Here is a 13795-nt window from a genome sequence, read left to right on the forward strand (position 1 = left end):
CGCATCCACCACCACCACATCCACCACCACATCCACCACCACCACCGCATCCACCACCGCATCCACCACCACATATACCATCACCTCCACATCCACCATGACATCCACCACCACATCCACCACATGCACCACCGCATACACCACCACCACCGCATCCACCACCATATCCACCACATCGACCATCACCTCCACATCCACCATGACATCCACCACCACATCCACCACATGCTCCACCGCATCCACCACCACCACATCCACCACCACATCCACCACCGCATCCACCACCACATCCACCATCACCTCCACATCCACCATGACATCCACCACCACATCCAACACATGCTCCACCGCATCCACCACCACCACATCCACCACCACATCCACCGCATCCACCACCACCACCGCATCCACCACCACATCCACCACATCCACCATCACCTCCACATCCACCACCACATCCACCACCAGGTGCAAATGCAATGTTCTTGGATTTTCGTCACAATAAAATACACTGAACATAATCTTCACAAAATTAATTTACAAACGTTTAAGCTATTGCCATTATAAATTACAATAAATTTTATTTAAGTATTAATTATTTACAAAATTAAAAGCCATTGTTATTTGCAATATCAATACATCTAAGTCACGTAAAGACAACACACATTGCATTACAAATGCTATAGGTGTCACATTTGCGAAAGTTAAAACTATTGACATTGTAACTGACAAAGCTATTACTTTTGCTATTTTCAAAACCAACACATAAATAAAAAAAGTGTCCTTTACAATACCAATTGCTCAAACTTTCCTAATGCGAGACCTATTGCATTTCCAATGCTTGTTATTACCTGTGGTGCACTACTGGGATATACAGCTTGGGAACCTGCAATCCCTGTAATTAAGAACCAATGTATATAAATATAGATGCTCAACTATAACAAGTTATTACACTTGAGGTCTGACATCACAATGGCTACTGCCAGAACCAACAGTCAGCTGAAAGGTAGGTCACTGAGTATAATTATAGCTGCTTCCTAAGCAAGGACAACGGAAACAGTGTTTTCCTCCTTCTGTTATGTTTTTTTAAATGAACAGTGATCAACTGAAAGGAGATATTAATGGCAATGTGTTCTTCTTTTTCAAGCTGTAGTTCGTGAAAGGAAAGATAGAGTCCCTTATGGCTTCTGCACATTCTGAGCTATAGCATTTTTAATCTGACTCACATGAAACTGATCCTACATCTAACTGCAACAAATACCTAAATGCCTTTTGATGTGTTTAAATGTATACTACGGATTCCTTTTTTATTCTTCACATCTGCAACCATGCTAATTTTTTACATATCAAAGAGTAAAACACAAAGGATGTAAGCTGTTTGAGGAAGAATGATGGTGTGAGCATGTGTTACAAGGAATAAAATATCCTCTGCCGTACTGTAAAAGGATATTGCAAGTTCCCTTGGAGTTCCTTGACCTTATAAAGTAACTTAGTCTGCAACCTCATTCTTTTATATAATTATGGAACTCCTTAGCAACTTGCTTTATTCCTATAATGTTTGGCATGTGGTACTTTGTGCCATCTATAAAGGATTGGTTTGGTGATAGTAATATAAAATCTTTTGGTAAAAGAGGGCTTATGTATAAGTTTTTTGTGCCACCTCGCAGCTATAACGCATTGCTGAGTTAATCGAAGTGATGATTAGAACGCATTAAATATCCAAAATAATTTTGTTCAAAGTCAAAAAATTGCATAGATATTGAGGTGATTTGTCTGATGATGTCAAATTAATTTGAGATAAACCATTCTTTTCTCTTTTGTTTCGAAGAGAGTGAATCATCTGCTTAAGCAAGAACTTTATACAGAAGCACTGGCATTAGCATGGTCATTTTATGAAGGCAAAGCAAAAGCTGTAGTCGGTAAGAAAATTAACTGAACTTGCACAATTGCTTGACTCTTTTCCAAAGCAAACTGTTTGTGCACCAATATGTGTCCCAGAAACTGATTAAAATTTGGTGATTAACCTACGAGGGGCAGATCAAATCTCTCTACAAAACACACCATGGCGTCCCTCACAAAGGAAACTTTGGAAATCACTGGATATCTACTTCAAAACCCATAAACCTCCGTGATTACCCATAACCTGAACTGCTATGCCGCATCGTGGTGTCCCATCTAGCATATCACATCTTACACCTTGCATCTTACCTCTCACCTCTTACCCCTATCCTTTGCTCTCTCTATCTCTACTCTCTTCTTCCTCCTATCTACTTCGATTCTTTCCACTTCCTATTGATCTCTATGCTCTCAGGCGCCCAGCCTAGAAAGGCTTCATGGCTGATTGCCATATTACCCTTGTGACCGTCCCGAACGACATGAACACCATTGTGGGACATAATGCCTTTCTCTGCTAATATTCACGTCATATCCTCTTTTTGAATGATGTATAGTTACATGTACTGGTTATATGTACATTGCAACTTCTGATTTGTATGCTACAAAACCCTAAAATTTCCAATAAAAACTTTTGAAATTAAAAAAAAAAAAAAATTGTGAGTTACCCAAACATTTTTTGGGGGTTAAGCAAGGTTGGTAACTTCCACTTGGAGTACTCCGATCATAAAACGTGCAAAGGGAAGCACTTTACAGTTATCAGAAAAAGTAGAAACAACAACTTTATTTATTCCCACATACCAGTATTTTAAATATCTTGAAAACGTTGTGATCTTTTTACAGTTGTTTGTCTTCTATCATAGGCAGAAACTTTCGAAGTGGGCCATGTCAGTCAGGCTGATTTGAGCTTTTTTAATTATTACGGTTTAAAAAAGAAGATTAAGGATGAATATAGAATACTGTTAGAGAGTTCAGAGGGGAAATATCAATCCGAATCATCTGGTATATAATATCCAGTCACCAAAAATAATACAGGTTGTTGTCCCTGTATTCCACCCATCCCTCAACCCTTGACACTCAGGCTTTGCATTTTAAATTGAAGCCTACCGCTTTAGCCAAGTTTGAGCCCATGATTTACAAAGATTGGATTGAATGGTCAAAGTGCCTTTACCTACTGCAGCTTACCTCTCAGAGCCTATAATAGCTGCTGTCAGTGGCCCACAATTCTATGCCGTTTGGGAAACTGCCAATTTTGTGCCTCGCCATATGTGAGGTCTGTTTTCGTAGGTTTAGAAAGGAGTGAACGCCTCTAAACTCTGTATTCATACTAGACTAAAAACAACACGAGAGCCAGACCCATGGGATCTGGAATTGTAACGTGGAGACATCCATAGGTGTGCTGAGCTAAGTTTTCTGGTGATAATCACATTCATTTAATAATCCCTTTGAAAGCACTTTAGGGTGTGGAGCCTTTTAATACTTTATGGTTACGGCAGAGAGCGGAGTTACTGTGTGTTCGCTCATTTAGCCTCACCATCTGGCCAATTCCACTGGCAATGGTATAAAGTTTGTAGTTAAGGGTGAGAATCGTAAAATGGGCCTCATAAACCTCTACAACAGAAGTAGAATGTTTCTACCCATCTAGGGGTTGAACTGCAGGTCGGTATCTTAATGGAACAAGAGTGCCCCTCAAGAGACTACCTCATGCTGCAGCAAGAAAGGTGACTGGAGCCAAGGAGTAGCATCATATTCCAATACTCCCATCAGTGTTAATGAAATTGGACGCATACCCTCTTGATTAAGAACAAAGTTGAAGCCCCTACTTTTTAGACTAGAACCCTAGTCTAGCATGCCTATTTTCTCAAAACATTGATATTTGCAGGGGGTAATGTTCAAGGAGGAGCCAATCTTGTGTTCTAGAGATGTTAAAAACAGCTAAGGTTCAGTCTGTCAACCAGGATAAAAATATGGGCACATAGAAGTACTACAGCGATATCTGTAATTCCCAGTATTGTTCAGTTAATATTCTTAAGACAATGAACATTAGTGTTGCTAAAACTGTCTGTGAATTCTCTTTGTATGTGTATTACAGTAGCAATAGCAAATTAAACTACAGGTTATGTTAAAAACACTGAAGTTGGTCAGTTGTTAATTTACCTTCAAATATATAACATTTTAATATTTACAAGAAGCTTTTCTTACTATGAAAGACCTCACAACTCCTACTTCAGTTTCATTTGTGAATTAGTTAGTGGGAATACGTGCAAAATGTGATTTCTATCAAGGCAGGAAGCAGTTGCGGAAAAGTTGCCATAAAGTGTTTTACCTCTGTGCTCTGGCTTTTTACTGTAATGAGTATCTTCTATACCTGCCAGATATCTGAGGTCCATTAGCTTGGACATTGTATTTATACAGCTTCTTATTCTAGTGTAAATGGTTATGCTTTGTATGTTTTACCTGCGTTTTTATTGTCACAGGGTTGTCTGCTGATATCAGTAAGAGAAAAGGTGTTGTTGGAGATCAGGTAACTTTCTTTCTTAACAAAAACAGTATTATGAAAAACAAATTTTAATGTTTCAGAAACATCTAAGCTTTTTTAAAACATTTCTTTTGTCCCTTAGATGGTCGAAATCCTTTTTCAGTTTGCAGATCGTGCTTTAAAAAAATGCCCTGAACAGGGTAAAATCCAAGTTATGGAACAACATTTTCAGGTCTGTTGCCATGTTTCATTTGGAAGCATACTTCTTGTAATCTAAGAATGAGTGACGTTATAGAAATCCGAATTTTAATCTGTAGATCGAAATGTTTTGTGGACAGAAATCTATAAGCAAAATGTGTCTGTGAAGTCTCATAATAAACTGTTCAGAGGCAACATTTTGAAATGCACGGACCCACATTCTACACATGTGCCTTGACTCTATGGTGATCACAGGGGGAGAGAGCTGTCATTTGGATTTTCAGATGGATCTTAAATTTCGATGATTCAAATCCTCACCCAGTGCAAGGAAAATTTGCAGTGTCATTTCCACAACATAGCTTGAAGCAGAGCAGGACTTTTGTTGTCTCCAATCAGCAGAGTAGGTTGCCGGACCTTACTGCCCCTCGGGCATGGTAGAGGGTGAATTATTTTACGAATACACACTATTTCATAGTACTGTCCATGACATGAATTACAAATTTACATACATAACTGTCTTTCTCTGCGACGTCCGACACAATGTAGAACTTACAACCCAAATATCATGAATAGTGAACGTAAAACATTAGATGTCATGCATATGGGTCTTAGCAATGTAAAATATGACATACACTCAACACATTCTCGTTAATTGCATCATAAACAGCTATCACCGTGCCCATTGACCGCAATCTCGCTCTTATTTATATCTATATTCAGTCTTCAGTTTGTGTGGAGCTCAGGAATTGCACTAGTGGATCCCAAAAATCTCTTGGACGGGAGGCCTGTGGAAGTTCCCCCTCATATATTTTTAGCTGTGTTTTACTATACGTCATATCTAAAATCCAATTTTTATATTTCGGAACATTTTTGCTACCCCAATACATTGCTATCCGTCTCTTAGCCAGCAGCAGAGCCACTGCCAAAAAATTTCGTCAGCGTGCCAGTTTGACTTATAAATACCCAACAGGCTTACCAGGGGTGTATTTGGGATTTGTTCAGCCAGCATCATAGTAAGTGTGTTTATTACTTCAGTCCAATAGGAGTGAAGTCTAGGGCATGCCCAGGCCATATGCAGAAACTCCACATTTGAAGCCCTACATCTGTGACATCCATCATCTTCTCTCAGTCCATATTTATGTAGCTGTGCTGGTGTATAATATACTTGGTGTAGAAAATTAAAATGTATAATCTTCAGGTTACAGTTTGACGTGAGTACTTGCAACTGGGTGCAAACATAGTCCCAGTCGTCTTGTGTTATGGTTACACCCAATGTCTCCTTCCATCTTTTAGGGGTCTGTTGAAAGCTCGAAATTGTTCTTGTTGTGCTGTAGTATATAGCTTCGTAACTAGACCCTGTCTCGATGTAGATGTCAGAACGGCTTGTAATATATTATGTACCGGTGTTTCTTCTGGGAATAAGGGGTATACCGCTTTAAGTGCAGATTTTTAGGGGCGTACGATGTAGAGCTGGATCGTCTTGTGAAATACAATTACCATTCGGGAAGATATCCCCCATAGTATGATCCCATTTCGTTTAGTAAATGCATCATTTTAGTTTCTTGCGTCACTGTGAGTTGTGGGTGGTGTCTTAACGGCAACTCCGGTGCATATGTTGGTATCTTGTGTGCACGTTTAGTTAGCGTATACTATGCCATCGAAGTTCAGATCTCTGGGTGTATTTCTGTATTTGGAGCACCATTCCTCAACGTTGAGATGAGTGTAGGTAATGGAATAGGGTGCATACTTTCGTATTCAATAGCTATGTGCGGGATGTGTCCATGTGGGTGTTGCCAATAGTGGGCATGTTGTGCCTGTGCACAGTAATAGTACAGTTGGATATCCGGGGCTGCGAAACCCCCAAGCGTTAAGGATTAGTGAATTCACTCCAACCCACCCCTGCGTTTTTTCCTGCTCATGTCAACTGCAGCAGTGCCGTCCGTAATTTGCTGAATAGTACTAGTGTGATCCATATAGGAATATTCATAAATAAGTAAAGAAATGTGGGCAATATCACAATTTTTGGTAATGCTATTCTGTCAGCGAGTGATAGTGGCAATCTGATCCATCCATCTATCTGATCTTCTAGTTTAGTTATTGCTTTGCCATAGTTTTCTCTCAATACCAATTCTGGGTCTCGGTGGATCCACACTCCTAAGTATTTAACTGGGTCTGTCTGCCATTGTAATGAATAATCAAGTAGTGGTTTAGTTGTTATCGGGTGAGTGGAATTAGCACTGATGTGTTCCAGTTTATACTTAGACCAGAGAACAGTGCAAATTGAATTTACTCACAAATACGTTTGTTTCAATGTATATCTGGGTGTCTTCTTTATATATTGACTAGCAGCCCGCCCCGGTGTTGCCCGGGGCAGAAGGGGGCTGGGGGCAGCATTTTATGGTTCTGTGCACTCCCGCCCGCCCCGACATTGTCCAGACCGCATCCCTCCCGCCTTGGCTTCACGTGGTTGGAATGAGCTTCCTGTCTCCTTGAGGAAGGCAAACAGTCTCCTTTCTTTTAGAAAAGAGTTGAAGACCTGGCTTTTTTCTGTATGATCTCCTGCGGCCTCTGCGAGTAGCGGTGTTGTGTTTTCTTCCTCAGTTCTCTTTGCCAAAGCGCCGGGACACCCCTCGGGGTAGCCGTGCGCTATAAAAGAGACACTACATAACATAACAATTGTATGCGTTCATCTACTTCATTAAGGTTCTTGATGTTTTCAATTAGGTTCTCCTTGGCTCCTTTCCACAAGATAAATATATCGTCTATATATCTTAGATATAGACGTAACCCTTCTTTCCATGTTTGATTCTGAAGAATATTTGTGTTTTCATATTGGTGCATGAAGATATTGGCATACGAAGGCGCTGCCTTATTTCCCATGGACGTTCCTGATTTTTTGAGGTACCACTGGTCTTCCCATTTGAAGTAGCTATGCATTAGAGTGAAATTGAGAAGTTCAAGCAAAAATATTTTCATAGATTCCTTGTACTCAATTTGTAACAAGGCTTCTTCTACCGCCTCTAAGCCTAGCTGGTGTGGTTAAGAAGTGTATGATGCTTGGACGTCGATAGTGCACATCAAGATTTCTTCTTCAGGTGGGCGGAGCTTGCTGGCGTCCATGAAAGACGTGTGAGCGCTGAGCTCCTCGCCTGAGCCCCTTTAATATTCGACAAAGATATCCTTTTGGCGCCTTGCTGGCCCTAGAAACTGCGGATATCGCTTCAACGATCCCCAGAGCTGGTGGGGGCACCTTCCCCGGTCGAAATCGGTTGTGGTTTCGATCTGCTGGCCGGCAGAGTTTGGCGTGGCGGACCAGGCCGCAATCCACGGACTATCCTTGGGGCTGCCCGTCCTACGTAACGCGACGTGCGGCATGGGGTGCCTGTGAGGACCCGGGCTGCCAGATTACCACCTATCCTGTGGTTCCTCCTGAGTGGCTTGAACCGGCACTTTGGACAGTGGACGCTGTCGCACGGCTTCTAGTGGTGTGTGAACTGTGCACTAGCTGCGGTGGCTGGGGGTGCTCCGGAGAGGCCCGGGAGCCCTGCGGCGGGAAACTACATCCTACGGACACCGGTTGGCGGAGGACATTTCCACCTCGGTCCTCTTGGGGACTGGCGTGGCACAGGGGCCGGGAGGTGTGCTGGAGTGTGCTGGTACTTTTCCTCGGTCAGTGGTGAGAGTTACACAGTGGTGTGTGCCTGGCGGCTGGGATCGTCATCCCCCTGGACCCACCAGTACCTAGCTGCCTGCGGCCGCCATTTTGACTTCCATTCTTTGCTACGCAACGAACTGCTCAACGGAGTTCGCTTCCCCGGCGCCCCCCCTTCACCGTGCCGGCACTGTCTGGGGTGCCTCGTCAACGTCCGGTGAGCGACGCTATGGGGAAGGGCGACAGAAACCAACCGAAACTTTCGTTCGAACAGCGGAGGCCGAGGGGTGCTGAAGGGGCGCCTCCGGAGACCTCGACGCAGGCTGCTGATAGCTCGCTGTGAGCGGACATTCGCGAAATGCTCTGTACTATGGAAAAGGGCTTGCAGGATAGTATGTCCGCGATTGGCACGAAAATTGACGCTTTGTCCTTCAGAATGGACCGGATGTCTGAGAGAGTGGACAAACATGCTGAGCGGCTAGATATGGCGGAGCGGAGGCTGACAGAGGCGGAGGAGGCCCAGACGGAGTGGGATAAGGACCGTAAGCAGTTCGCCCGTCTGCTCCAGGTCATACAGGACAAGACGGAGGACCTGGAAGCTCGCTCACGGCGTTCCAACGTCCGCATCACGGGTGTGGCGGAATCTACCAATACTGGCAAGATGGAGCTGTTTGTCGAGAAGTTACTCCGCACGCTGCTGGGGGAGGACGTCTTCTCCCCCATGTTCATCGTTGAGAGGGCCCATCGTACTCTGGGACCGAAGCCGCAACCTGGCCTTCCACCGCGGCCGATCATTGCGAAGCTTTTGAACTACAGGGACCGTGACTTGGCACTGCGGCTGGCGAGGGAGAAAGGGGATCTACAGTTTGAGGGCATGAACATCTCCCTCTACCCTGACTTCACGGTGAGAGTACAGGAGGAACGGAAGCGCTTTGCCCCATATAAGAAGCAGATGAGAGACATGGGGCTAGACTACGCCATGTTGTACCCGGCGAGACTCAGGATCAACAAACAGGGGCACTCGCATTTTTTCACGGACCCAGCGGACCTGAAAAAATCTCTTAAGGAATGGGCCAAGGAACACCGTAACAGCCCGAGGGGTCAACGTGCAGACGAGGAGGAGGCCGCCTCTTTGGACGGCCAGGGGTGAACCGCCCTACGACCCTGTACCCGGCTTGGCTAAGTCTTTGGGGCTGGTTGTGTTGCACTTTAAGGTCCGATGAACTTCTTATTTGCTTTATGGAATACGGTTATTGTGGCCTGGGACATGCTGCTGGGAAGTGTTCTTATTGAGGTTTACTGCTTGAATTTCGAATTGGGGGGGTGCTGCTCGAGGACAGTGGGACTTGTTATCCGTCACTCTGCTTTTTTGCTTGGGCTGGAGTGGGGTGCCGAAAGATACTGGGGGGTGGGGTGGGGAGCTACTGTGGTACTTGGTTCTTGCTTGATCGTATTGCTGTCTGGCTGGGAACCTCTGCCCCTGTGCTTTCGGCTCTCGACTCTCTAGAGGGTTTTTGGGTTTGTAGTGGGTTGTGTTGGGGTGGGTTTGGGGCGGGTAGTGACATGCTCTGTCTGACCGGGTTGGGGTTGGTCGGCTGTGGGTGTGTGGACGTTTGTCCTGTTCTTCTACTGTTGCTCATGTGTTGTGGGGGGGTTGGGGACTGTTGGGATGAGGGTCTGTTTGAGCCAACTACTGAAATGTGTCTGATGTACCGTCTGCTCTGCTCTAATGAGCTATCTAACTTGCTATGTCGAATGTTGAGACTCTAGGGCCGGAGAGCGGCCCATGCTCTCTACGATTGCTATCATGGAATGTGAGAGGGCTTAACGACTTTCGTAAACTTAGGAAGGTTCTGGCGTACTTGCAGCGCCACCAGATTGGTCTTGCTTTGCTGCAGGAAATCCATCTGCCTCTGTCCAGTCCTATGTTGCAGACGAGGGGTCTTGGGACCGCTTGTGTTGCTGCGGGGTTCACCACGCATGCTAGGGGGGTGCTCACCTGGGCTAACCCCAAATCCCAGTTGTCGCTACGGCAGGTGGCTGTGGACCCGGAGGGTCGGTATGTGATTGCTCGTTGTGTTGGGAAAGGTCATGATTTGTTGCTGGTGAATGTGTATGGCCCCAACTACGACTCCCCTGATTTCTATGCCTCGCTAGCGGACAGCTGTAGGCAGTATGTGGGCTCTAGGATGCTGTCGGGGGGGGATTTCAATTTAGTGTTGAACCCAGAATTAGACAGGTCGGCGGGCCCCCCCAGGTCCCCGGCTGCATCGGCGTTGCTCCTATTAACGGAATGCGTGAAGCTTGACCTGCTGGATGTGTGGCGCCATAGGCACTCGGGCGGGGTGGGTTCACCCATTACTCGGCCTACTATAACCTCCATACGCGGATTGATTACTGGTTTGTTTCCCGGTCCCTACTTGATACGGTGAAGGGGTGCACGGTGTTGCCTCGCACACTGTCTGATCACTCGCCTCTACTCTTGCTTCTGGTTGCCCCGGCTAGGAGGATTCCCCCGTTTACCTGGAGGTTCCCTCCATATTCCCTCCTAGATGAAGCCTTCAGAGGGGAACTGGCTGAGGACATAGAGGTCTACTTCTTGACTAATGTGGGGTCGGTGGATAGCGTTCAGGTGCTTTGGGATGCGTTTAAGGTATATATCAGAGGGATGACGATGGCAAAACACTCAGGGGTACTCAAGGCTATCAGGCGCCGGCTGCAACTGCTTGAAACACAACTAACTGATCTGGAGCGGCAGGCGGGGGACTCGGGTGCTGCTGCAATCGCGGACAAACTTAAGCCCCTGCTAGAGGAATTTCAGGATGAGGCGGACAGGGAAATTAAACATATGGGTAAATATGCCACAGCGCGCGCGTATGGAGAACGGGAGCGCCCAGGTTCTCTTCTTGCCAAACTGATGCGCAACAGCAGGCCCCCATTAGTAATAGAGGAGTTAGTGACGGCTGCTTGGGACGTTGTGACGGAGGAGCAGGATATCCTGGCGGAATTTCATTCTTATTATACGGCACTGTACTCATCGAGGTCTAGCCACCTTGAGGAGGAAATCGACGACTACTTAAGTTACATACAAATGCCCTTCTTGGACGACTGGCAGAGAGAGTTTCTCATGGCCCCGATTCAGAAAGAGGAAATAACGGAGGCGCTGGAGGGTATGAAGTCTGGTAGCGCTCCTGGGACGGATGGCCTCACGGTGGCTTTTTACAAGGCCTTTCAGGATAAGCTTGTCCCGTACCTGATGCTCCTATTTGATGATATTTGTCAACAGGGCAGCATGTCGAGATCTATGAGGGAGGCGCTGCTTATTACCATCCCGAAGCCAGGCAAACCCCCTAATCAATGTGGCTCTTACCGGCCGCTATCGTTGATAAACGTGGACGCGAAACTGTATGCGAAGGTTCTGGCGACACGTTTGGCGCTTCTGGTCCCGGAACTGGTTGCCCCAGAGCAGGCCGGGTTCGTCCCGTCGCGTAACCTTACTTATAATATCCGCACGGTGTTGGGCACGATACAGCATGTCCGGCAAGAAAATAAGGCTGTAGCCATCTTCCTAGACATGGAAAAGGCCTTTGACTCCGTAGAGTGGTCGTTCATGCTCAAAGTCCTCCGTAAGTATGGGCTCGGTGAACCGTTTCTGCAAATGCTGGGAGCTCTGTATTACAAACCTACTGTGCGGCTGAAAATAGGGAATTTGGTCACTGCCCCGATCGAGATTGGAAGGGGCACTCGTCAGGGCTGTCCCCTCTCTCCGCTGTTGTACGCCATGGTGGCAGAACCCCTGGCTTGCGCTATAAGAGAATATCACAGGTTCGAGGGGATAAACTTTCCGTCGTACCAGATTGGTATCTCGACTTACGCGGACGATACTCTGCTGTATGTCCGTGATCCGGAAGCAAATCTCTCGGCGGTGCTGCGGGAAGTGGTGAGATTCGGGGCCTTGTGGGCCTTCGGGTCAATTGGGACAAATCAGTGGCGTTGCCCTTGACTCCGGTGACACTCCCGTTCTACTCGGAGTACCCTTTGCAATGGATCACGGACTCCATACGTTATTTGGGGATTCGTATTCACACTGACCCGGAGGTCCTGATACGAGAGAACTACGGGGTTGCCTATTCCAAACTGGTGGACGATGTCGAAGTGTGGTGTAGGCTCCCGCTTTCTCTTATGGGCAGGATAGCGCTCATGAAAATGGTGGTGCTCCCCAGATTTCTCTTTCTATTCACGAACATACCTGAGGTCCTCTCCAAAGCTTTTTTCCGGCAACTTACTCAGACACTTATACGTCTTGCGTGGGGGGGCAAACAGCCAAGGGTGCAAGGGCAAACGCTCCTTCTTCCGTATGAGCAAGGGGGGCTTGGGGCTCCGGACCTGGAACGGTGCTATAGGATCGCTCAGGGAGCGCATCTTCACACATGGATTCATGGGGATCCTGGCATCCCTCATGTGAAACTGGAACGCCTCTTTGCGGACCCTATCCCTCTCCCGGCCACGGTATGCTATCCAGCCGATCGTAGGGTCGGTAACTTGGACTCTATCGCTGCCACGAACCATGCTTGGCATGCAATGGTAAGCTCCCGAGAGAGCGTGTTGCTGTATTCACCCCTGCTACGAGTGGAGTGGGCAGTCTGGTTGGCCCCACTGGCGGAGAAAGGCGTCTTGAAAGCGTTACGAGAATTGGGCATTGTCACGATTCGAGATCTCTTCTTAAATGGCACCATGAAGACGTCGCAGCAGGCCCTCCAGTCCTGCCCTGGGGCAACGCTGTTACATAGCTTCCAGTATCATAGGGTTCGTAGAGCGGCGCTAGTCGCATTGGGTCCGGAATTGGCGGAACCGCAGGAAGTGCCGGAGCTCACGTATGTAATTAAGACCCCCTCTTCTCGTAAACTGATCACGGCTCTCAAGACACTGGGTGATAAGCATCGGCAGTGCCCCCCCTCCAAGGCCCGGTTGGCCTGGCAAGCTGACCTTCAAACTCCTATCTCGGACGAGATGTGGCGTTATTGCTCTGCGAACACTAGAAAGATTTCGCTCAACAATAGGCACCGCCTGATTCACTTTAAGTATCTACAGCGTGTCTACTACACACCTGAAAGACTGCACAGGTATGGGCTGCGGGAGTCGGCGGAGTGTGAGCGCTGCCACTTTCCCACGGCTGATTTTCTCCATATGGCCTGGACTTGTCCTAATATCCATAAGTATTGGATAGAGGTCTTTGCGGATCTTAGCTCTATATTAGGTGTGGAGATTTTGCCCTGCCCGGCGCTGGCATTGATTGGCTTCTCCAAGCCGCTGCCGGTGGCATTGAGGCGGCTTGCGGACATGGCGTTGCTGGTGGCAAAACGACTGGTTGCCTTGTGCTGGATGCGGGGGCCGGTTCCTACGAAGAAGCGCTGGGAGGCTGAATTACTTTACTGTTGCACGCAATCGGAGGTGTATAGTGAACTACTTCCGCCGAAAAGTCGCCCCAAGAACTTCTGGGGGTTGTTTAAGGCGTTCCAGAGCGTGCAAGGGGACAGTGAGTCAGATCCTGAGGGGGAGGAGTTGGATGTACT

The 13795-nt window shown here is 46.9% G+C and overlaps 1 protein-coding gene across 1 annotated transcript in view; it reads left to right on the forward strand.

Annotated features, from left to right (window-relative positions):
- VPS8 (VPS8 subunit of CORVET complex) overlaps window positions 1-13795 on the forward strand; it is a 1704823-nt gene that overhangs the window by 392089 nt on the left and 1298939 nt on the right. The window contains exons 17-19 of the mRNA XM_086955430.1: window positions 1829-1919; window positions 4371-4417; window positions 4515-4604. Coding sequence (XP_086811556.1) covers window positions 1829-1919; window positions 4371-4417; window positions 4515-4604 — 228 coding nt within the window. The remainder of the gene's footprint in view (window positions 1-1828; window positions 1920-4370; window positions 4418-4514; window positions 4605-13795) is intronic.

The sequence above is a fragment of the Lissotriton vulgaris genome, chromosome 2_1 (genome assembly GCF_964263255.1).
Source record: "Lissotriton vulgaris chromosome 2_1, aLisVul1.2, whole genome shotgun sequence".
Lineage (NCBI taxonomy): Eukaryota > Metazoa > Chordata > Amphibia > Caudata > Salamandridae > Lissotriton > Lissotriton vulgaris.